The following is a 27463-nucleotide window of genomic DNA, read 5'->3' on the forward strand; positions in this document are numbered from 1 at the left end:
TTACAATCTAATTATAATTCATGCCAACTACTTAATTTCAATTTTAAAAAACACTGAATAAAATAAATGTTGAAAAGAAACTAAAAGTTGAAATTTATGAAAACAACCTACTAAGAGTTCCACTAGATGTCAGATACAAACAAACCTGTGTTGTGTGTGTGAGAGAAGTGAGCACGCTTCTTGTTGTGAAACATAAAATAAAACATAACCTGTCAGACAGTTAGTGAGTTAACTACGGTTATGATAAACATTTTTGTATAATGTACATAAAAAGTTAACAATTAAACTTTTTGTATAAACATTTTTTGTGATAAGTGATAAAATTAAGTGATTTATTTATTTAATTTAATTATTTAAACATAAAATTTATTGAGGTTTTTATTTATAAATGAAAAAATTGTGTGAATTGTTAGAAAATCTTATTTGGCATTTTGTTGGTAAAGAAGCATGTTATAATACTTCGTGTGTGAAACAGTGAGTTGTGTGTTGTACATACAGTGACATCTATTATTAAACAAAAAAATTAAAATTGTAAGTGTTAATTTTTTAAATCAGAAAAATTGTATCTTTGAAAATTTGTTATTTTATGGAGTAAAACATGGACCGGATAACATATTTCATAGTTTTAAAATAATAAAAATAAAAACTGACAAACATAAAATTATTTTTTTAAATTTGAATAGGAAAATAATAATATTTTAACAATATAAAAATTTTTTTTTTATTTTATGCATGAAATCATTTATACAAAAAATACCAACTCAAACCTGGAAAAACCACCTTTTCATCCCCCTACTATCACATCAATAACACAAATGGATATTACTACTTTTTTTTTCATATAGTGGACTAAAAGGTGGCAGCATTGTCTACGATTATTGTAGTTGGCGGGAAAAAGAGGTGTATCGCACATTTATATATATCCCGACTATAAAAAAAAATTGTGATATTAAAGCATTTATTTATTCTCCGGATAAATTTGCATATAATGAAATTAAAAAAGAAAAAAAAACAACAGTAGAGTTGTTTTATACAGCTTATGTCGGCTGGGTTATATAGCTCAACGGCTGTTGGCAGCGCCGCACTATAGTGTTGTGTGTGTGTGTGTATATTTTTTTAAAATTAATTTAAAACAAAAGAATGCTGGAATGGGAAGTTTATAGTAAAAATGGGTGACGGATAAACGGACAGGCATGAGCTTTTCTACATTGGTTTGAGTTGCGGTTTAATGGGTTGCCAGGAATAAATTTATATAATATAATCAATGGTATGAGATGGGTTAAAAATGGGGAGTTTGATGGGTAGCGTCTAAATGAGGAGTGGGTGGGTTAAAATGTGGTTTATGTAGTAAAAAATATATAAAAATTCAATTCTTTTTACATTTTTATTATTATTTTCAAGTTTATTCGAATATAAATTATACAAAATAATGTTACAATTATTATTCCAATTGTAAAAAAATATTTTTGTTTTGTTTTATATTGTTAAATGTTCTTTGTAATATATTATTGCAACTTGATCGAATTGTTGATGACGGGATACCTACAGTGAGAACCGTGTTTGATGTTCATCGAAATTGTTGTGCCAACAATGGTATGCAACGTTTCTTATCTTAAAAAATCTTACCATTTGCTTATTTCAATTGGAATAAAATATCAAATCGTTATCACTGTATAATCGAGATTAATTCCGTCATAATTTTTTATCAAAACAATTAAACAATTAGATTATTCTTGATGTCGTTTATTGTATAATTTTATTTTCGGGGAATTATTAAGATAATATTTTCATAATATTTCAAGCATCAGTGCTGAAGATTGCGTCCTAGACCCAAGCCATCGCAAGAATTATTAAAGTATAATAATTTATTTAATATATCAAGTTGGCATTTAATAGTGAAATGGTTCCTTGCTGAAAATATTATTAAATTATAAAATTGCATAATTTAAAATTTTTTTATATTTTCTGCTACAATATCTACGATTAATAGTCACGGGCAACTGGCAAGCGTCGACGTCGAATAACGTTTTGAAAAACTGATTTAGATGTTGGCCACAGAAAATAATACAATTATTTCAGGCTGTTATATTTGGAGTCTGAAGACCCGGTTCTCAATGTTTGGACTTGGTTTACCGCAGTAAATTTTTTTTATTTGAATACGAGGCAAATCAAGTATTGATGTATTTTCGCGTAGTTATTAAACTTCAAACAGTCAAGAAATTTTTGCTATAATCTAGTAGGTAATAGTAATCAGGAAATTTCATGTAAACAATTCGATCTTCTCCCGAAAATTCTTTCGACATCACTATAAACTATTTCCACTCTATAAATCTACCTTTCCAGTAATGTTTTTAATGTAACTATAATATGTAACAAAGATTTATGTAACTGTTACATAAAACTGACACGACCTCTTAAATCTTATTTTTAAGGGAAATATATTGTCAAATTTTATTTGAAAAAATATAACTGCACTTTATAAGAATATAAAAATAAAGAAAGACTACTTTCTTGTATATAATTCAACTTTGATGGGATGAGGTACTTTGTTTCTCTTTTAAAATAAATTTAAGAGTTATTATTTTATGTACAGTAAATGAAATTTTTCATTATAACGTCTTGAGTTTTCTTTTTATACCTTTTTTAAGGTACTTAATTATTTTAAATAAAGTTTCTAAATGGTTTGAAGACATTTATGCAGTTTTAGTATCAAATTTGGATTAACTTAAAATCTAAATAATAAACGAAAACTTTCACAGTGAAATTTATCGTAAGTATGTGCCAAAAGTCATTCGTAGACTTTTTTTATTCGAACTTTCTACACTTTTTTGAGAAAATGAATCTTATAATGATACACTCAAGCATCCGAAAACGATACCTAAGGCTTTGAGTGGAAAATGGATTTGAGAAACTTATCGATTTTTCGTTTTTTAGAATTTTCTATCCTTCGAAACGTATGAAAGAATATTAAAAAATATAAAAACTCGAGCCGAAATAGTAATAGTTGTCTTTTACATCAAATTTTTTACATAAAACAAAGCTGTTAACTTAATCAATTTATATTAAGACTATACTTAATTTAAGTTATCAGTAGAAGTTTGTATCATTCAAATCTTTTTTTATGGTAAAAACTACAGGCTCAGTGGACGAGCGAATGAAGGCGCTACCAACAAAATTTTGGCATAGGTGTTCGTAAAATCACCTAATTAGTTTATTTCCGGGTGTCTGCCCGCCTGTCTGTCCGTTAGCACGATAACTCAAAAACAAAAAGAGATATCTAGCTGAAATTTTTATAGCGTACTTAGGACGTAAACAGTAAGGTCGAGTTCGTAAATGAGCTACATAGGTCAATTGGGTCTTGGGTCCGTAGGACTCATCTTGTAAACCGTTAATTAATTAACTCAGTAAATTGTTTGTTTTCACTTGTTTTTATTTTTTTTATTTATTTTTTTTTTTATAATTTTTCTTGTAAGAAGATAGATGACAAGAACATTTTTTTTTCATGTAATTTGAATTATAAAATTTCTTTTCATTATTTTATACTATCACCATCAATATTTAGGGACCGGCAGTGTTAAGATAAGCTAAAAAATTATAAAAAATAATTCTAAACAAACAAAAAATTACTAATTATAAGTTTTATATGTTATCACGATTTTATCTCAATTGTTTTCTGTCTATTTGTAAATAAAAAATTATCCTTAACGCTATTATTATATTTTCTCTAAAAATATTATCAAAAAATAACAAAACACAAAATATAAAAAAAAGTATAAAAAACTCATAATAAACCCATTGTATTTTCCGCCCCATAATAATAATACAACAAAAAGTAATTTTTTATAACTGACTGAGTAAAACTGAGTATACATGTGTGTGTACGATTAGTAAAATTTACGATATTGTGATTTTTATTTTAGATAACGCCAAATGATGTTAAAAAAAAACAATTTTCATAAATTTATATTATGTTGTTATATGCGGGAATTCATCCTCTATTTTCCGTGAACATCCTCTATCTCCTCGCTTCACCGATACCACTGGCTTGCTTTTGAAGCGCAAGCCACCTTTTCATAACCTTACTATAAAACACATATCACTACTGTTTGTGAGGAGTATGTAGTTTTTTTTTTCTCAGTATATTTTACTCTGGTGTATACATAAAAAAGATTTATTCGTGATTTACTAATCGAATTATATATTTCAGCACTTTTTTCTCCGTATGTTCTTTCAAATAATAAGATTGAAATGTATTATTTCTTGTTTGGAATTCTTTACGATAAAAAGGATAAAACAATAAACGCTGTTAGGTCAATACTGTTTGCTTAGTAATTGTTTTGATCTGAGCTGCTATCTCTATCTAATTCTAACTAAATAATATTAAATAAAAAATTTTAAGAAACTCCCGACGTAATATTTGATAATATGTAAAGGCCGCTACACACGTAAGCTAAATTGATGTGAGCTCACATCATACAAGTGGGCTGATGAAAATTCATCATTTTGGCGTGACACACCGAATTGACAACAGTCCGAAGTGAGCGTGTTTACCGTCGCATACATTCAGTTGGTCACATTAGTTATTCCAGCATGCGTACAGGTGTCGTTTTTGTTCGCAATTAAGAAGAGTTTTTTGGGTTCCTTTGAAAGAGAAATTTCCATCTATATAAATTTTGTAGAGGTAAAAATCTGTTAGATGCGATTTTAAGAAAATCCTTTTAAATTGCTGTTTATTAAAAGTTATGTTAGAAATTCTAAAATTATTATACAGTTTTTATACCATGCATATATGTAATATGCAAGGTATACTAAGTTTAGTACCAAGTTTGTAACGCTTAAAAATATTGATGCCACGCACAAAATTTTGCTATAGGTGTTCATAGAATCATCTAATTAGTCCAGTTCCGGTTGTCCGTCCGTCTGTAGACACGATAACAAAATGTAGATAACTTAACAAAAACGAAAAAAGATATCGAGCTGAATTATTAGCTATAGTTATTAGCGAGCTGAATATTTTACAGCGTACTCAGGACGTAAAAAGTGAAGTCGAGTTCGTAAATGAGCATTCTAGGTCAATTGGGTCTTGTGGCCCATAGGATCCATCTTGTAAACCGTTAGAGATAGAACAAAAGTTTAAATGTAAAAAATGTTCCTTATCAAGAAATAAACAACTTTTGCTTGAATTTTTTCGTAAACATCACTGTTTACCCGTGAGGGCATCAATTAGATGGAAATTTTATAGTATGTACTTGAATATCAGTTATGTATGTGTCACAAGTATGTATGTGTAATGTGATAAAGAAATCAACACTGTCTATAAATGGTATTTCAACAATTAACTCAGTCAAGTTTTTGTCTTCACTTGTTTTTTAAACATTTTGTTTATATTTCATTTTGCATTTTTATTTAAATATATTGACATGATACAAAAATAAATGTTCATCACCCTTATATTACTACTGCTACTAAGCCGTTCAATATCATCACTAGTGAAAAGAAAAACTATTTTGTAATTTATATGTAAATATTACACAATATAGCTATATATATTATATAAAATAAATTTTTAGTATCTCATATTTTAATAAAACATGCAAATAAACAAAAAAAAAACAAAAATAGAGGAAATTTAAATCAACTTATTATTAAATGTTATACATACATACATAATGTATTTTAATATACAGTAATGTTTACTCTAAATTACTTTTAAGGAATTAAAAAGATGCCAATATCCAGACGAAAAATTATTTTCAAACAAAATTGTAATTGTATTGAGTTGTTTTTGTGTCCGGTAAAGTTTTGAAGATTGGCTGAAAAATGTTAAAGAAAAAAATTAATGTCTAAAATATAAAATATATAATGGCTATTCGATCCCTAATTTAATAAATCACCTTATTTCCGTGAAATTGTTTGTCAAAACCTCAAAAAAACTTTCCTTATTATACCATGCATATATGTAATATGCATGGTATACTAAGTTTAGTCCAAGTTTGTAACGCTTAAAAATATTGATGCCATGAACAAAATTTTAGTAAAGATGTTTATAAAATCACCCAATTAGTCCATTTTCGGTTGTCTGTCCGTCTGTCAACACGATAACTCAAGAACGAAAAAAGATATCAAACTGAAATTTTTACAGCGTACTCAGGACGTAAAAAGTAAGGCCGAGTTCGTAAATGAGCAACATAGGTCAATTGGGTCTTGGGTCCGTAGGACCCATCTTGTAAACCATTAGAGATAGAACAAAAGTCTAAATGTAAAAACTACTCCTTATTAAAAAATAACCAACTTTTGTTTGCAACATTTTTTCGTAAACATCACTGTTTACCCGTGAGGGCGCAAATAAGGCGTAAATTGTATAGTATATATTATATGGGGATATCAGTTATGTATGTATGTATGTGTAATATGACAGAGTAATCAACACTGCTTATGCATGGTATTTCAACAATTAACTCAGTATTAACTTGTTTTCACTTGTTTTTTTTTTTATTTTAATTTTGCTTATAAGAAATAAATACCTGCTTAAAAAAATTTATTTTTACCACAAATTTAAAAGTGTCAAAATGATTTTCCCAATAGGCTATTGTCCTATTGGAGATATAAACAAGAAGTAAAAACTTCTGTCTTTCAAATAGTAATTATTTTCAATTTTTCATGCACTATCTATTCTAGTTTTCGTGATCGAAAATATCTAAATATTAACTAAACACCAGATACATTTCAAGAAAATAGAGAAGACATTTAAAATCATATTTCATATATTCAAAAATATTCATTCAACCAACGAAGAAGTTCATATCTTTTTACCTCTAACATACAAAATGTCTCAGGAACAATACTTAATCGGAAGTATCAGGAAAGGCTTTGTTTGTCCAACTTAGTCGCGAGTAATGACAGGAAAATCATTATGATAAATTTGTACAGTACTCACTATAACTGTTGTTTGTGGGCTAGTGACATTTGATTTTCCGCGATAGATAATTTTTGCATTTCTTTGTTACATCAAAAAATAATAATACTATTCTTCACAAAATGAAAACAAATATACGTTAGAATCCAGGAACGCTTTTTTGCAAGATGCTCGTAAAATAGATGTAATGCTCTCTAAATTTACATGTTCATTTTTCAAGCATTGGTTCACCTTAATACCGACACTAAAACTATTTCAAAACAATCAATTTCTTTCAGATCATATGAACAATATACACAGTTAGAAATGCATAACGTTTATTACAATGCTGGTATGGTATATGGCGTTATTTACAATACTTTATTGTAAATAACGACATATACCTTACCAGAATTGTAATAAACGCCATGCACTTCTTACCGTGTAGTATCAATACGAATTGACATTAGATTTTTTATAAAAAGTTGCTCGATAACATCTCGATAACAACATATTTAAGAATACATTTATCATTTTTATTAACGCATTGTGTTTATTGTTAAATTGTTGTAAAATATCCCATTTTATCAAGGTCGTTGGTTCGGGGCATTGTCAAATTTGATTAGGCGAGTTTTTATGTTTATATGAGATTCATACTATCGACAGACAACCGTATACCTTCCTTAAAGCATCATATTTTTAGCCCCTTTCCCTGGTGCATTTTGTATAGTAAAGACTTCACCCACCAAGAAGACAAGTCAAGCCAAACTAAACTCCATACAACCTATTTAAATAACAAAATCAATAAATTCAATCCATATAATAACAAACTAGGTATTAACCTTTTATATTTTCATTTGAATGCCATCTTACTTTACTAAACTAATGCAAATTACCTGTAATAATAAATGAAAAGAAAAAAAACACAGTCAGTTTGACATTTTCAAATAATAATAATAATGGTTTTTTTTTATTAAATCAATATTATCACCTTATCAGACACACATATCACAAATAGACATATAATTTAACAAGTTTTATTTTCTTATTACCCTTTGAACATTTACCCTTTCCCCATTCTTAAATAAAACACAAATTATTATTTTTTTAATGTGGGTAGCCTTCGAATTTTCTTAGGTGCAGTACAAACTGCGATATCGTTAGTTATACTACAATAAACATAAATATTGTATCGAATTTAAATCGAAACTACTCAGACTAGAGATTAACAGGATTCGCTTACTACCAAAGGCTCTAATAGAGTCGGTAATGACATCAATCTGTTATGATCTGATACAACATTGTTTTGTAAGAAAATTTTAATAAATTTATACTGAAAACTTTCGATTTCTTGGGTTCGAAATTTCATTTCCAGAGCCAAATATTTTTGCGGGATATTAAAAAACCGATTTTCCAGGGAATAATTTAAATTTGAAATTTTTCGAACTTTTCTTAATTTGACTTTATTTTGAGTCGATTGGTGAAAATCCGACGCTTGGGCGCGCAATGCTTGAAAGTGAAATTGCTCGGATCAACCAATTATAAAATTGCAGTAGCTAGATTGTGTACTGAACTGGCGTTAATTATTTTCGACTTCTTTCTACTGAATGAATATAACAACAATTCCGTCGATGTCAATGATAAAAATTGATGTAGACAAAGTTACCCGAACTTTATGAAAGTAGTTACTGGAATTCTCAATAATTACGAGCATTGCACTTTTAAGTCGAACTTAAATTTTAATAACCTCATGCTGGTAATTAATAGTTAATCTCAAACTATTCTTAAAATCCCATATTATAAAATAATCAAATTTCCTTGGCTACCTACAATTTTTCCTTGACATATTCAATAAATTTCGTAAGAAATTTCGTAAAAGAAAATCGTAATAAATAAATACCACGATAATAATCAAATAAAATAATGTTGTTTAACAAGAAATAAAAAAGTATTAATTTTATTAAATAGCCGGTAAAGTTATGTAAAAATAAAAACAAATAAATAATTTAATACATATAATTAGGAAGTCATTAATTTACCAGAATTAACCCTTGAACTATTCTCTTGTTATTTATTTGTCAATAAATATAGTTAACGAATGGCCTTTAAACAAACTATAATAATAATCATAATAATTTCGCTACGCAATTGATTCTATTTTATAATTTATAATATGTATGGTAATTACTTTATATGTGTACTTCTATATAATGGAATTTATATTGTGTGTATTTTAAATTATTTTTGATTGTATCAAATAATTTCGATTATATCACAGACTCACACGTTTTGTTCATGCAAATTCGAAGGTTTCTAGGTTGTTAACATTAGATATTTAATGTAAGTAGTGTTATTGAAGAACGAAGCGAGACAACAATACTTTGTGTATCATATCTAATTTTATGTCTTCATTTTTATATCACCTTCTAATAACGCCTATCACTTGGAGCTTCGCTGTCTACTTCGGCGATATTACATTCCTTTTTGCTTTGACGACTTTTCTTTATGGTTAATTCTGGCCTTCAATTCTGATCATTCCTAGACCAAGACATCATATGTATAACATTATTCTGTCCGAGCCCACATATCTTACTAAGCGTCGCTATATCTGGGTAGCCTACTTCTTGTCTTTGATCCTTGCCTAGTTTGAATTAAGGGAGATATATTTTGGAAGTATTGCCACTGTATCTGGAAAACGGTTTTTAAAATGTTTATTACTTTCATGACCTTCAGCCAAAAATATTATTGATCCTCCATATATTCAAGGTATTATACCACTTACGTTATTTTATAATGCTGGGGCATTCTTCACGACCTCTATGTACTACAGACTATGTGCTAGATATTTTCGCAGTAAGTCTTTTTAAGAAAAGATTACTAATGAATGTTTTATTTTTTGTTTTCAGAGAAACGATTTGGATTTATCTTTAAGTATTCCACACTCATATCACGCAGCTAACGGTTACAATATGAACGATCAGGTAAGTTTTATACTATTTTTATCCAATATAATCTTTCGGAAATAATTGATTCACAACTAAATCCTTCCTAAATATTCTTTAAAAAAATAGTAGTAAATTCGACGTATAATATTTTCTGTCTTAAACAGATTTGAAAACATTTCAATTAATTGGTGTTATCGTGCAAGCCAATAGAACGTAAACGGTTGTTAATATCTACGAATAAACATTTCTTACATGTCCAATCGACCATGCATTTTGGCAACCATCTCAAAGCTATTTAAAGTATATATGAAGCACGAAGAGTTTTTGTGGACGTCCTTATGTATAAGACAAAGAATAACTTTTCAGAAAATGTATTGTGTGTGATGGGCGCGTAATCATTTGATCTGTAGTTGTATATGTGCACGCATGAACACAGCCGGTCAGTCTCTTCACTTGTGCATCATTTAAAATCACTTGTTCATTTATTTTAAATAATGTCTAACGAGATGGTTGCTAAACTGTATACAAGAGTTTCATGCACCTCGATATAGGGAAAACGATATAACATTTGAAATCAATTTTTATTCGGGCAGGACCGGGATGCGGTTTTTTGCATTCGATTCAGGAAATAAATTATAAAATTTGTGACCAATTTTGATTCTATACAATCCATGAAATTTTTTTGAGCTTCGATAGAAGTATAATCTTTGTAACGAAATCGTCCAAATTTTGTTACCCATGGGGTTTTTAGAGTCACTGAACACGAATGTGTCGTTCAAAAGTTTCCTCGATGGACCTGTTTATCAGAACGACCTGGATGTTCACCCTATTTCCAGTGTTGTGTCTCTATAAATTACATTCAAAATAATTACTTGGGGGCTTTCGAGGTCGCTGATCACGTATATGATGTCTAAAATACACTTCTATGTACCTAGGGAACAGGGAATCCTGGTTGCAGAGCTCATCATGGTTGCAAAGCTCATGCATCCAAAATTGACCCTCGATGGTTTTCGATGTCACAAATATGATTAAAAATTAATAATTGCCTTCGATATCAAAGCGTTTTTAGTGTTATATAGTCTTGCTCTACTAGCTTAACGATTTTTTTGGGTAGAAAGTAAGGAGGAAATTACCCCAAAAATGTTTCTAACGAGAGCACTCATATCCCCCACTCTAATATAGTACCAATAAATGATTTAAAAACATACACTTGAAAAAAAATATTTTCATACCTATTAAAAAATGTATGATACCATGAAATTACCATATCAAATAACCTCCACATAAAAAAAGATACAAAAATAAACCAATTTTAAAATTATCCATGCTTGAATAACGAAAAAAAAAAATCTAATCAAATTTTTTTTTAATGTTAGTATAAGCATATTTATATTAAGTTTAATAATTCACATACATTACTAATATTTGCATATATAAGTTATTAAAAATTGATTACACGTATGAATTTTTCATGTATGCTTGCTTGTGTGTGTTGGTTATACGCCTCCGTTACATTTGGTGGTTGTTCGGTATTGTTTCTATATTCTCTTCTCAAATATCTCTCTGTGTGTAGTGTAACGAATGACGAATAATGAATACAAATATTTTTTCATAATTAAATGTAATTTATTTATATTATAGTATATGTAGACTTCTAAAAAGTAAAATATTATTATTAATCCTTTTTCCTTCTTTTTAACTCATCTAGACTACATTTTAAAATTTATACAAGGATGTTAATTCTCCTATCAGGAAAAGGTTTTGTTTTTTATTAATTAATGATAACTACCGGATGAAATTCTAATTAAGAAGGTTGGATTTTCAACAGCTCTTTTAATATATTTTGCATTCTAGAATTTTTAGTATTCATTTGTTTTTATACTTTTTATCTGAAACATTTTTTCGTAAACTTTAATGTTTATCCGTGAGGGCGCAAATTAAGTTAGAAAGAACATTATATAATATGTTTTATATGGGAATATCAGTTATGAGTGTGTGACATCACAGTTGTGTTATATATACACAATATTGACTATCTTTCTTTACTTATATGACGAAAAAACAAAAGGATGCGTAATTAACGTTGTCTATACATGGTATTTCAACAATTAACTCAATCAATTGCTTGTTTCCACTTGTTTTATTTGTTAAGATAAGCAGTTAATATTTTTTAATGAATTTGAAACAAGAAACCAACCTTTCACATCGCCAAATTCGTTTTTTGGATATTTTTTGTAAATCAAATTTTCCAACATATATATTCATAATTCAATTATCATAATAATTTGAAGTCGATTGACTGTCTCTAACTCGAGATAAAATTAGTTTAAGTTCGTATAATTAACACGGAGAGCATAGGTGAAGTTGAGTTTTTTAATTCTAGAAAAAAACTAGATTTAAGATATTTTCAAAAAACTATCTGAACATTCATGTATTTGTTCTGAGTTAAAAAAAAAAAAAAAAAAAAAAAAAAAAAAAAAAAAAACCAAATTTACTGACTATTTCATTCTTGAGATATCATCAACAGAAACGACTATATTTAGAGTATAAGAAGTTGAAAAGAGATGTCTATTATAATATATACTTTAATACGGGAAAACAGAAGATTGACTACGAGAATACCTCGCGTTTATACATTAGAGTTAAAAAGAGAACTTTATTGGACTATGTATCTCACTGTCAGAAAAAATGACACAGTTAAAACATTCTAAGCGTACTCATCATATGTTATGTTATAATAATAACACTTAGAATGTTTTAAAACGAGCATTTTTTCTGACATTGAGTATATGTATACTAAGCATGTGTACTATTGTATATAGTACACAACATTTTTACAATAATGTACGGAGACACGGTGGATTACTTTTAGTTCTTTTTTCCACGATAAACTATTTTGAGCCTGCGGAAGTATATTTCTCGCAGATAATTTATGAATATCAGATTGTAATGAAATATATCGATATTTTTGAGTAGTAACACATGCATTTTAATTTTAATTATCACACTGTACAGACGTGTAACAAAGATAGATGTATATCTATCTCTGTATATTATTTCTCATTAACTTCATATCGTAATATAAGCGTTGTGCACGTTTTATAATAGAAACTGGAACAATGTGAAAATTATCAAATTAAATTTTAATCTACATGCTAATGAACCAACACCTCACTCACTTACCAACGTCTAAACTCCAACCTACTCCTCATACACCACCACACAATTATAATATGATGCTAAGAGAAGTTTTACTGTAATTTATTTTATATTCTATCTCTTTTTCTCATGTTCCTTCCCGAACATAATTGTTTTATTTGAAATAGAGTGTCGTAATAATAGTTGTGTTATTCGGTAGTTACAAAAGATTGATTATCAAAACAAAATTAACGATGATAACACATCACTTGCGTCGCTCAGCACGTTGTTCTGAGTTACGATATCGAAGAAGGAAGGATATATGTTTGTGTTGTGAGTTATTCGTTAGTACATGGTTTTACTGTTTTGTTGGTTATGTTTGTGGATTTTCTTCAATGATTTGATTTCATAAACTTATAAAATTATTGTCTTAGTTTTTCATAGCTCTGGCTAGATGGGCACGAATTGGCTCTTTAAAGCAAATCGTGACTGAAATTTACAAGCACACGATTTAATAAACAACCGAGAAGTGGTATCCCTAAATATTATTAATGTGAAAAAAGATTGTTTGTTTGTGACGCTTTCACGCAAAAACTACTGAATGGATTTGATTGAAACTCTACAGTAATAAATCTTGTACATCAGAGCAACACATGAGCTATAATTAAAAAGATATATTTAAAAATAACCTATGCAAGAATTTTCAGCTTTGATAGCTAATATCTTTTTTAACTGAGCAACTCTTAGGGGGCGGTTATTTATAACATCTACTCAAAATTTTATTTCATTCCGAAAAAAGTGGGTTTATTTTCTTGGAACTTTCTACTGTAAATGTTTATGACGTTATACGGCTTAATGGATTTAAGACTGTTGTCTCGCTGTGGGCATGGTGTCAGAAAATTCTATATTTGTATGTTACTATAAGAAGTCAATTACCATAATAATTTTACGTCGATTGACTCTTCGTGTATGGAAAGTATATATTATCGATATGCACCAATACCAGAAATCCAACACCCAAAAAAATTTGGCGGGTCAGGATCTTCGAACATTTTATAAGTCTCAAACAATATATTTTAATATAATATTTTCTAAAGATAGAAGTATAAAATAGTTATATGAGATATTGTTCATATTATTATATTCCCTCCAATTACCACTTCCACTACCCCCACCTGCCCACATCAGTAACACCATCTTTATTCTTGTCTGTGAATTATTTATTATTCTATTTTAATAATAATAATAATAATAATATAATGATATATTATATAATACACGTGTATATAATGGGTTGTATTTTCTTATTATATAACACCATCGTCACAACTATCTATGATTACACCTTAACATAACTAAGACGAATTACTACTACTTTGTGGTGGTGTGATATGAAGAATAATGATGATGTGGGTGGGTGGCTTTTTGTTGCTTATATAGCATAAAACTAATCCTTGCCAAAAACACAACCCAGACAATGTTGGTGTGTTTATTTTTGTGTTCCACACTCATCATTTTCTTATTAATTTCAGTGAAGTATTATGTATGCTGTTGTGTTTTGTATTTTAATTTATTTTTCAAAAATCTAATTAAAATATTTAAATTTTGTTTAGAGGGCACCGGATGTTTTTATGGTAATTTGTTTGCTAATTTGTATATTTACGAATTTTAAAAACTGAAAAATTATAACAAAAATTGTCCATTTTAAAGATTTTATTTTGTTCAAAGTGGGTGACAAGCCACCAATAAAAACAAGTGAAATTTACAAAATTTAAAAACCCCCGACAAATTTTTCGGGTACGGAACCCTAAACTCGCACTTGAAACATAGCTAAGAACAATCTCCGTTAAATTAGTCAAACGAAATCAAAAAAATTAAAATCGGTTCATCCGTTTAGGCGCTACGATGCCATAGACAGACACACACATAGCGGTCAAACTTATAACACCTCTTTTTTAGTTCGGGGGTTAAAAATACACTAAATAACATGACCTGTTATGAGGATGGTTATGTTATTTAGTGTATTTTTAACTAATCGGATCAAAAAACTAAATTAAAATCCTCGAGTGACTTTTCGTCTGAGGTGCATATTACGCCGGAATTGTGTTGTTTTATTGCGTATATTTCAACTTTATTTCTCATATTTCAAAAACTAGAATTTTTAGAATTTTGTATTAAATTTATTAAGAATTATCAAAACCTTTTGTTTCCAAAAGCCATTTTCCACCAGGAAAATGGAAGAACCTTTTACAAACAACGTAATACTAAACAATTTTTTAATTTAGTAATATTACAAAAATTATTCTTATGTATAGTTCTAAAATATTTTGTAATTTTACTAAAGAAATAATAGACAAAATAAAGTTGTAATTTTACAAAGTACAATGGGATTTAATGATAACAAACACGGTTTACGATTTTAGTTACCGTATTGAGCTTAATTTTTTAGTTGATATTCATTTCCCTAAATATTCAAAAACGTATAAACGTCTGGCTAGCTTTGAGTTCTCTGCCGTTCTCTTTTTTTTTTTTTTGAATCTCATTATAAGCGATCTTCTTATAGTTTCCATTAATACGTTCCTAAGTAATCGATTTTATTTATTTATTTTGATTTTTATCATATTGTTTGAATGAATTAAATAAAATAATTCATGTTGTGTTGTTAATATATGCATAGATAATTTAAATTTGTAAATAATTAACAAAATCAATAAATATACATATTATCATTATTACTATGTTTTATACATAATTAGATAAATTTATTAAATTATGTTTAAATGAATGGAGATGTAAATAACTGGAATTAATTTAAGACTATTGTATGTGTGTGTATTAATTTTTATGTTTATCTTGTACAGAATGTAAAAAGCAAAGAAATTATACTAATTTTCTTTAAAACCAAAGAAATTTTTTAAAAGAAATCACATGTTTTATTTGAAATATTACTATTTTTTTATTGTTTACATGTAATTGGTACAGTAAATGTCAAATAAAAATTATTGAATAATTAAATAAACTTGTATTAGAAATTATGAAAACAAAAGACAAAAGAAATTGCATGAGTAGAATTTTTTAAATGTAAAATTTGGAAATCGTATTCACAGTAAAATTTGTTAGAAAATAGTATTAAATTTTCAATATAAACCACATATACAGATCATAGACTTATATGCCCTTCCATAAAATTGTATTAATAAAGTAGTGTGGATCTTAAACACCCAGGGGAATAAATATTCATCAAAATATACTAACAATTTTAATCAATTCGTATCTCTTGGCAAATGCATTTCAGACGTATGTTTAAAAAAGGAGTAGCTTCCTGGAATTTTATTTCATAAATACCAGATTTATATAAAGATTTTAAGTGGTTGAACTATTGTTTTATTACAAAAATTAATGCAGCAGCATGTTTATACTTATGTCAAATAGTACAGAATGTTTCAAATGCAATTATTATCAATGGCATTTACAAATGAAATTGAAATGAGTATGTTTTTCAAGCTATTCGAAAATATTAACTTTAAGTATAGTTATCACACTCAAAAAGTTATGATCTAGCACTTGAATTAAAGAGTAATCCGATGAATTATTTCAATAAAACACCATGATATGAAATAAGTTTAGTACCTTTAAAAATATGATGAATGAGTGACACAGTAAATATCCTTCGTGGAAAATTATACTAAATACCTTTCAATCATTAATTTTAACCTCGATACATGTAAACTCTCGGATTGATCCTATTAAAACTCGATAAAAACATCTGTTCCATTCAGATTACTATTGCCAATAACACTTCACCAAACGGTCAAAAGTATGAAGCGATCCAACATGGAATATGATTCAAATTGAATCAGGAGGTCTGAATGTTAAGATATTTTTTGACAAAACTTACATCCAACGTATACAAAGATTCTATTCGTTGTGTGCGTAGTCATGGTAGGGACAATAAAATCGATGCCAGCGTTTCCAGTGAAATATTTTGGCGATAAAAGAGGCTGTTATGACTAATTTGCAATTCTTTACCATCAAATTGCACAAATATTATTTTTCAAATGTAAATTATCATAATTATTTATTTAAATTTGTGAGACAATAATATTAAATTTTCAATGTAAGTCATAAATGCAATCCATACAATTATATATGCATCTATACAATTCTATAATTAAAGTAGTGTATCGTTACCATGGAAGCGCTTTCCTATAAAACTCACGCACGGTGCGAATACCTCAGATTAGGTCTTTTATTACATATTTGTTCAAAATTGTATAGAACGTTTCGTGTTCGATGTAAAATTTGAACAAATAATAACATATCAAAGAAGTATAATTTGTGACACTTAGTAATTTGTGTACAAAGTAATACTCAATTGTTATTAACTTGAATGTTTTTGAGAGTAATCAAATATATGGATTGAAGTAGATAAGAGAATATATGAATTTAATTACGATTTGACCTTATTTACTGCATGAATAACGACAAAATAGGCCATACATTTTATAACGATGATAAAACTTTACCTCTCGCATGCCTAACAACTAAACCCTTTTAAATGTATCAGTTCAGAAGATAGGAATATTAATTTGAATTAAATATTTTAATTAATATATACTACTTTTTTATTTTTAAAACATTTGTAATTTAAATTATTTAAATAAAATAAATGTTTTTGATAATTGAGTGTAAATTAAATAAATTACAATTGAAAATATTTTTAATGATATAATCAATATTAATATTATTTAATTGAATTTATTTTATCGGTTAATTAAAAATTATGTGTATTTTAATTTATTAAAATTGAAATAAATTGGTAAATACTGTTTGTATGTATAACTAAATAGAAACCAGTTGAATAAAAAATCGTTTATTCAACTTTATTTTATCTTTTCTATTATTTCGTTAAGAAAAAGAAGCTTCAAGAAAAGAAGCTTTTACATACATCAACGAATTTGAATTCTTTTTTTATTTATATCGTTATGAAAACTTATTTCATGCATTTTCCTGGAGATAAGATCTATATGTAAGTTTCAAGGGCATCGGCAGTCAATTGGTGAAGGGGGGAGGGGAAGGATAGTGGACAGATAAAGTTAATACACGATAAGAAATATATGGCGTTTATAACAATACTGGTATGATATAGGGACAGATAGATCAAAAAGTATCTAATAATTCTCTATATAATATTTCCGTAAGATCCACAGCTGTGGCTTTATTTACAATAATTTATTCTTACTATGATATACCATACCAGCATTGTAATAAACGCCATGCATTTCTTATCGTGTAGCTGTACAATGCAGAATATTAAAAATTTTATATATAAAGTAAAATTTCCAAAATTAAAAAAGCGCTCGAAAAATTTTTGAGGAATGGAACCGAATTTGAGGATCATCGCTTATTTTTTAGTTGTTCCGGGTACGAAATCCTAAACTCGTCCTTGAAACATAACAAACGAAACAAAAAAATTCAAATCGGTTCATCCGCTTAGGCGCTACGATGCCACAGACAATGAAAAATATCGGAAAAATTAATTTTCAAAGATTCTGCGAAGTAAGTAGTATTGACAAAATAGTTCTAAGATATACAAAAAAATCTTCCAATTGTAAAAAAGAACCATTCTACCAGATTTTAGTGATGTTCTTTGACACCTCGTCCATTCGCATCAGATTAAATTAATCAGTTGTTAACAAAGACTTATCATCGGTAGTTTTTTGATGAAAGACTTTCAAAATTTCCTTCTACACTTTATATATTATTTAAAGGCCAACTACAACATTATACACGACTAATTTATTTAAATAAACGTCATATGAGATTAAGCGTAAAATAACTGGCGGTTATTATTATTAGATATAAAAGAGCAGCCTACAACTACAAATTTCTAAACGACAGTTTAATCAGATTATTATTACGTATATTCTAATTTTCTCACGATCAACCAATAATTAAGAAATAATATTGAACTAAATAAAAAAAAAACCAGAACTTTTTTTTTATTTTATGATAGTAATTAAATCAGTGAACACACATATTATTAGTTTTAAAAAAAATAATAAATAAGAAATTAGATTGAGCACGTCACGATTTTTGATAAGGCACACCTCTTTCGATATTCAAATATAAATCTTTTTAATTACTATTAAAATACTGCCCATTAAAAATATGTCTAGCTAAACGCTTACTAAAAGAATTATTTTTTATTTCGTTCACGTGAATTCGCTTTTTTTTGTGTTGTAAACTGCTTCTGAGACAATGATGGTTGGTTGCATTGTACTGTTTAACCCGTTGAACGGTTAATGAATTTTTGGAAAGTTTTGGAAATTAAGCTTTCGATTGGATTAAATACTTGAAGAGATGGAACCGGCTAAGTGATCGAGCGAGTAAAGACGCAGTCGCTTTTAACCATTTGACTACTTAGACTAGTCGGTTGCGGATTCAAATTCTAGCAGTGGTAGTCTGATCCTTGGTAGAATCAGACAAGGTATGCTCTTATGAAAAGCAGGAGTAGGATGGGGAAATTCTCTTACTCTCTCACACGGTACCAAGTCACCGCCATATTGCTTATGTCATATTTATTGACAGTAAATATGTAAAAAAATTATTAAACAAATAAATCAACTTCACAGTTCGAATGTAAACAAACAATCAATATGGCGGTAACTGGGTACCGTGTGAGAGAGATTACCGAGAGTGGAGCATTCCCCCACCCTACACCTACCTGCACAAAGAGCATACCTTGTCTGATTCTACTAAGGTCTGATCAATTATAATTAATGGGGCGGTAAATTGATCACACTGTTGTCACTCGGATAAGAATTAAGTAACCGACTCCACCCACATCATAAATTTAATTGTATGTATTCGGATGTAGTTTAAATAAATCAAGATTAAAATTAATGATGGTGGTGGGCTCTGTTATAGATGTATATGTCTGAGGAGATTGGAAATTTAACCACTACTATATTTTTTTACATCAAGTTTTATGCTTCAATTTAAACATACAATTGTGTTCTGAAATGAACCCCTGAATCTAATCTCTGGCTAGTAAAATATTAAACCAATTTATTAATTAAACCAATGAATTTCTTTGGCATCCTTAGCTTAAAATCAATATTAAATCTGGAAGTTAGTGGATAGAGAACTACCAAATATACGAGTGTGATAAGTTTATAAATATTTATCACTTTACTTTAGCGTGACAATAAAATCAAATAACTATAATTATAACGCTAACTTTTGAATAAATACAGTGTTAAAAATAATATTTTAAAAAACTAGTTACTAATTTCAAAATTCCCGAGTTTGTTGTACAGTATAAAATACAAATTTATACGTCATAAATCTTATTTCTGTTTAAAATGTATTTTTGGTTGTATAATTTATGGGTAAATTTTAATGTTTCATTATAAATACATATTTTGTGAAGTTAAATAAATGATATATTATTTATTTAGACTTCCTAATATTTTTTATTTAATTGATATATAATTAAATTTATTTTAGTTTTCAAATGAATCGGAAATTATTTAGAAAATCAATTTTTTAGGGATTTTCAAAATACTATGCACTTAAAATATCATACTAATGTTAGAAATCATAAGAAATTTTTACTAATTTTATTAAAAGATGCTCGAAAATTATTTATGAATTTCTCATTCTGAAAATGTGCGTTTTCCATGAAAATGTAAACAGTTAGCTATAGAAAAGTTAATGGTATTTGATCAAGCATTACATTTTTTAACCGACTTCAAACAAAAAAGGAGGAGGTTATCAATTCGACTGTTTTTTTTATATATATATATATATGTTTTTCTCAGAACTTTCGACTGGGTGAACCGATTTTGATGATTCTTTATCTATTTGAAAGCTGGTGCTTCCCGTGTGGTCCCATTTTTAGTTCAGTTTTGACAACGGCATCCATGGGAAAACCATAAAAGTTTCAAATTTGCATTAAGTATGCACGACATAAGGATGAATAACTCAACTCAATATCAGATTCTTTTTTTAGTGACAAATTAGTTAGTGTACTTCGGATTCACTAAAAATCACAAAATAACTAAAACTTTTAACAAAAAGAAAACCGACTTCAAAGAAAAAACTTTTCCAAAACAAATTAATATGCACTATAAAGTAAAAAATTAAAGATAATATAATGTAGTTAAAATTATTGTTATTTTTGGAGTCGGTGTCAGCCTAGCTAATGTAGCAAACTGTTCTGTCAGAGTTGTTTCCTTGGCTGACACCGACTCCAAAAATAACAATAATTTTAACTGCATTATATTATCGTAATAGATATCATATGCATCGAATATTCTGAAAATTGACACGTAACTCTCAATTAAAAAATATTTGTCATCATAAAATATAAACAAATAACCACAAACAAACAAACAAAATGGGAAAAAAAATCATAATAAATTTCTTCAATCGTTTCTATATACATATTTATTTAATTTGCTTTTAACGTCATGCTTATTACATTCAAAACGAAATGAAAAAAAATCCCAACTCCAGTAAGCGAAGAAGTAAACGAGAATGGCGCACAGTGGTGGTAAAAGTATATTTTGCAATAAGACCACACACAACGTTAACAAAACATAATAATAACAATCATGAAAATATAAATAAATTGAAAGAAACAAATGTAATGAAATAATATTATAATGTGATCGAATCCAAATAGTACAGACACATAGGCCAAAGATAGACGGACAATCAGTCACCACAATAGTCACCGGATGTAATAATGCAATAAGAAAAACATTTGTGGATTAATAATGTTTTATGTGTTTGATCCACGACAATAACTTAACAAGTTAAATGCAAATCTTGTTTGGTTAACTATAAATTTATTATCGAAAAGGTACAGAAGAAATGGTGTACCATGAAATTAATAGATATTTTAGTAATCCGTAGCGATTTATAAATGCATTTAATTCAACCTCGCTAAGAATGGAGTAACGACAAACCGGGATAACCATGAATTATTAGGAAACATAATTGAGCGAGAATTATTAAGAAAATTAGAGAAATACCAATATACTAGCAGTTTTCCACCTGCTTCGTTGGGTAATTTCAACTAAAAAAACAAAGACTTCTGCGTTATAGCCTGTAATTTATATCAAAAACACTAAGGAGATATCAACTACGATGCAAAACATCCTCAAAATAACTTTCTATCCCGGCTTAACCCTGTTAGGCGATGAGTTTCCATAAAATATGAAACATGTCTTCCATCAATTCTATTAAAGAATGTTTATAACTTTGCCCCCGTTTTTCACCCCTTATGAATAGAATTGGAAAATCGAATTATCTTATCGGACTTCACACAAAGAACACATTCCCCAAGTTTCAGGTCTCTACAATCAGCGGTTTAGGCTGCGCGTTGATCCGTCAGTCAGTCATTCAGAACAAAGCATTTTATAGATAACGTACGCAATTTCAAGTATCATCTAAAATTTCATACGAATACTTCTAAGACAACAAATTTATTCGAAAATGTAAATTGGACCCAAAAATATCAGAGTATAATTGAGGTACATGCATATCATTTTTCTTAGAATTTCGAGGAGTAACATTGAAACAGATATTAGTTAATGTTTATTTCATAGTAAAAAAGAAAAATATGAAATCGTTACGAAACTTCTGATAAACTATCCCAAATCGCACTTAACTATTTTAATTTTTTTATTTAAATCGCAAAAGTTGTTGTTTGTTGCATGACAATTTTATAGACGAATGAATATATAAATTTTATTAATTTATAAATTGATTTTAATTAGATTAGATTGAAATGATAAATATATATGTTAATTAATTTATAATTTAATTGATTACTCATTGGTTTTAATACGTGTGGTTATTGTATTAGACATTGCTAGAATAGTATATTACACTTTTTGTATAATATATCTTCAATTACAGGAGGCGTATTTATCTAAATTTAAAAAAAATTACAATTGATGTTATCAATAATTAATTTATATTTTAAACGATAGATATATGTTTCCAAGAACACATTAACTAATCTCATCGATTAATCTCAATGTTAGGGTTATTTGCTCTTATAGATTTTAATATTTAATGAAATTTATTTCTCATAAAGTAATTTTTGTACTGAATATTTTATACTATTAGTTACATTCTGGTTATATCGTGGACTACAATTGGTATTTTGAAATAAATTACAAATTCGTTTGTCAAAAAAGCGAACTGCAGGAGCAAAAGGAATTAATTTCAAGTGCACAGAAAGAAACAGTCGAGGTCTATTCATAAATATAATGTGCAAAAATGCTGGATTTAGTCAACTTTTACAAGATAATAAAGATAATTTGGCGCATCAAAGATACTCCTCTATAAAGAAACACAATAAAAGAAAGAATCTTAAAACTGGGCGAAAATGTAATAGATCAACAAAAAATTGACATTAACTCGGTTTCTTTTATATCGCTTGGTCTTGGCGAAATCACCAACGTCACCAAATCTGCACGTTAAGCTGTTTTTGTTCGATATTGCTTAGGAAACGTTATTAAGGAAGAAATAATTGCGGATCCCTATAATGACGGAGTCAAAATTGTTTTACGGCACGTCTACAGCTTCATTAACCCTTTATTTAGAAAAAATGGCTCCTTGATACAACAAAGGCTCGCCAACCCTGGGCTAGTAGACCATTTAAAAAGTGAGCTATTTCATATTGGACTAGAAAAGTGAGCCACACATTAAAATTTTTCTGCAAATAGTTTCACCAAATCCTGAATTTGTTAAACTTGAAGGGATATGTGAATGCAAATGATTAAAAAATATAGTAATTATCAAAAATAAAGAATTTCTTGGCAAGTTGACTCTGTCTTGTCCGTGAACCAAAATACACTTTTCAAACAGAATTCATCAGACAAAAAACCAACCGAAAATCAAAGAAGAAATAACAGAAATAAATAGACTCACTTCAAGAAGATGCCTTTTAACTGCTCAATAAGGAAAACTAGAAGAGAGTAGCACTACACAGACGATAGATGAAGGTGCTAGCGAAGGATAAAGTTCGATTCGTATTGCAATTGCCGTGAATTGAATTCAGTTGATTGCCATTTCTACACTTGGGCGAAAAATATTTTATCAACTACATCTCTCTAAACAGTTTTCACTGTACAAACCATAAATAAATACTTTTTTCATGAAATATAAAAAAAAAATGAATCATAATTTTTACATGGCGGAGCATTACCAACATTACCAAACACAAAGTTTATGAAAATGTTACATAGTAATAATAATAATAGTATTTTCTATAATGCTGATTTAATATCGAATATAATTCTTTATTCTTTCACTACACACACACATGATGATGACGATGGTGGCTGTAGATGGCTTGTGAATGTTATTATATGGACCATATTTCAAAAGCTGTCTCGTAAATAATGTAGTTCTGTTCTCTGGCCCGGCCTGGTGTGTGTATACTATATGTGTGTAGGGCATCCAACCCATTAAATTTGTTTTCATGGGTCACCACCATTCCACTTTAATATTATACGCTATATATACAATTTTATACATGTTTGTAATCAGTTCTGGTATTTGAAGAGGCGCCACCCTGACCACTATCATATCTAATCATTATGATAGGAAAATTTTTCTATGTATCATATTTTATGCCCATTCTATTTGGTTTCGTTTATAACAAATTTTAAGCGTTATTTGTTCCAGCTAGAATTATTTTCATATTATAGGAATCTAGGGATTAAATCATCACAAAAGTGGAAATTCGCGTTCATATAAACTTTTTTCTTACTTCATTTTTCAACACTCTATAACTTGTTAGCTTTCTTACTGTATGATTCTCTACTTTTGAATGTGATCGATTAGTTGTACGGCCAAAGGATTGAAATAAGCACATCAGCCTGTAAGAAATCGTGGCAATGTGTGCAAGTTTCTCTTGTTTTAGTCAATGGGAAATATGAAATTTGATATCGTGAGTTAGCACATAATAAATATAAGCATAGGCTCTGCAGATAACCAAGTAATATTAAAAAGACAAGTTAGGTTAATATCCAGGTAATATTCAAGTCCTTTATTTTTACTATTCGCTATTCGCAGACTTTATGCTAAAATTTGGGACATAACTGACAATAACAAGCTCATATTTTCGACTGATACGAAACAGGAGAGCGCGAAATATTGCCTAATTGGCTATCTACAACTCTTATCCCTAACATTTTATGAAGATTAATTCTATAATAGAAATTATTCAATAAACATGATAGAGGTTGAAACTGGGTTACCATCCGATATTTATCGGTTACCATCTTATGGTCTGGGAAGCAGAATAAAAATACAAATATAATCCCAAACCGATTAGTTCTTGGCTCTGTTTCTGTTCAGTCACTAGTTTACATTTTTTTTATCCACCTATCTATCAAAACATTTTAGGCTTGGAAAATCCTGAATATGTTGTTTTTGAGGTTTTAAAATGTTTGCAAAATAAACAATCAGACCGTCTATCGGAACTCCACTTTTACTAAAAGCGGTGAGTAGTATAAACAAGGAAAAATGAATGAGAGGTTAAGAAATCCACGTATTTAAATATATTAAAAGTTGCAAGACATCGTGAAGGACAATAACATTTTGGTGTCATTGTTTCTACATTTTCTTTTGCATCACGTGCTATTTTTTGCAATTAAGTCAAATTTTATTTTCGGTATCCGTTGTTCAAACACCTTCTAAGCAATATCTACTTGAATAGGTATTCAAAACCCAAGATTTTCCTCTAGATGTAACAAACTGCCTAATTAAAATTTGGGACCGCTACCTAATGGGAAATTACCTAATTACCAATGTAAGATGAAACAAGGAGTAATGACCATAAAACATACAAATTACAGACACTAAAATATTAACTAAACTTTATTAAGTATACGGTACTTGAAGTTATAAAATTGGCGACCATTTTTTTCCTTCTCTATCAATGACAGTTAAAATGTCCCGTGTCTGACAGACAAACACACATTACAGTTGCCATTATTAACATATGTGTTGTGATATACTGTAATATACTGTATAGTCTGTAGTGAGTGGTAGGTACTGTGAGGACTGACTGTAATTTATTTCTGTGAAAGTTATTTTAATTTAGTTTCACTCAAATTTAATATAACTTATTGGTTGAAATATATACACTTTAACAATTTTATGTGACATGCAAAAATATATTATTATTTTATTTGGAAAAAAATTGTATGAATATATTATGACGACTGTTTTGTAGAATAAAATGTAGTGAGTAATAAAGGTTTTTTGTTTTCTGAGCCAAGTTTTCGACGAATTTTTACTTTCTAGCATGTATCTACATATAAATAATACCTTACTCAATTAGAGCCTAATGTATCATGCAAAAATTGCTTAAAAGTCTACAGTACAGAGAGGGGTATAGTTTCGTGTTGATTACTCTTAGGAAATTTCGTGAGTGGCTTCATTTCAGTGTAACCTACAACGTTTACTTTAAAAAACTTTGAAATTGAGGTTTGTGAAGATGGCACCCCCATGACCGAATTTTACGTTCTTTGTGAGCTTAATCGTTTGACCATCGTAGGACCACTTTTGACCACCCTCAATTTTCGTTTGACCACCCTCCGTTCGGAAAATATTCACGATTCAAAATTTTATTTCTCGTAGCCTCCACCATAACCAGCATAGGGAAAATAACATGGTAGCACCCCCATGAACGAAATTTAATTTAATTGTGAGCTCAATCGATTCTAAATCGTAGGACCACTTTTGACCACTCACAATTTTCGTTTGACCACCCTTCGTTCGAAAAATATTTAGAAAAAACAATTTTTTTTTTAACGAAAAACAAAAAAGGCTGGATTCTAATGAATTACTACAAATTCTGGGGTGTTTTTGTGCTCAATCGTTGGAGAATCGTAGGACCACCTGGGAATATTAACAAAAAACGTTAGACCACCCTCCGTTCGAAAAATATTTAGAAAAAACAAATTTTTTTTTAACGAAAACACGTTCCCTCCACCATCCAAAGATTGTAATAACGACAAAAACAAAAAAATCGATTTTCTACTAAAGGAGTGAAAAATTTATAGATTTTTTCATCCAAATCCATTCAAAATCGTAGGACCACTTTTGACCACCCACAATTTTCGTTTGACCACCCTCAGTTCGAAAAATATTTACAAAAAATGAATTTTTTTTTAACGAAAAAAAATGAAAAATGAATTTTTATATAAGCAGCAGGAATTCTGGGGTGTTTTTGATGTCAATTGTTAGCGAATCGTAGGACCACCCCAAAATATTCACAATTTTCGTTTGACCACCCTTCGTTCGAAAAATATTTAGAAAAAACAATTTTTTTTTTAACGAAAAACAAAAAAGGCTGGATTCTAATGAATTACTACAAATTCTGGGGTGTTTTTGTGCTCAACCGTTGGAGAATCGTAGGACCACCTAGGAATATTAACAAAAAACGTTA

At 28.7% G+C, this 27463-nt stretch overlaps 1 protein-coding gene across 6 annotated transcripts in view; it reads left to right on the forward strand.

Moving 5' to 3' along the window:
- The window catches only part of LOC123294813 (TOX high mobility group box family member 3-like), a 399305-nt gene that overhangs the window by 347216 nt on the left and 24626 nt on the right, over positions 1-27463 (forward strand). For 5 of the 6 annotated variants that reach the window (XM_044875973.1, XM_044875974.1, XM_044875971.1 and 2 more), the window contains exon 2: positions 9802-9876. In XM_044875973.1, coding sequence (XP_044731908.1) covers positions 9802-9876 — 75 coding nt within the window. Of the gene's footprint in view, positions 1-382; positions 532-9801; positions 9877-27463 lie in introns of those variants that run through there. The other variant, XM_044875975.1, reaches the window with a different exon arrangement.

This window comes from Chrysoperla carnea, chromosome 3 (assembly GCF_905475395.1).
Source record: "Chrysoperla carnea chromosome 3, inChrCarn1.1, whole genome shotgun sequence".
In the NCBI taxonomy this organism is placed as follows: domain Eukaryota; kingdom Metazoa; phylum Arthropoda; class Insecta; order Neuroptera; family Chrysopidae; genus Chrysoperla; species Chrysoperla carnea.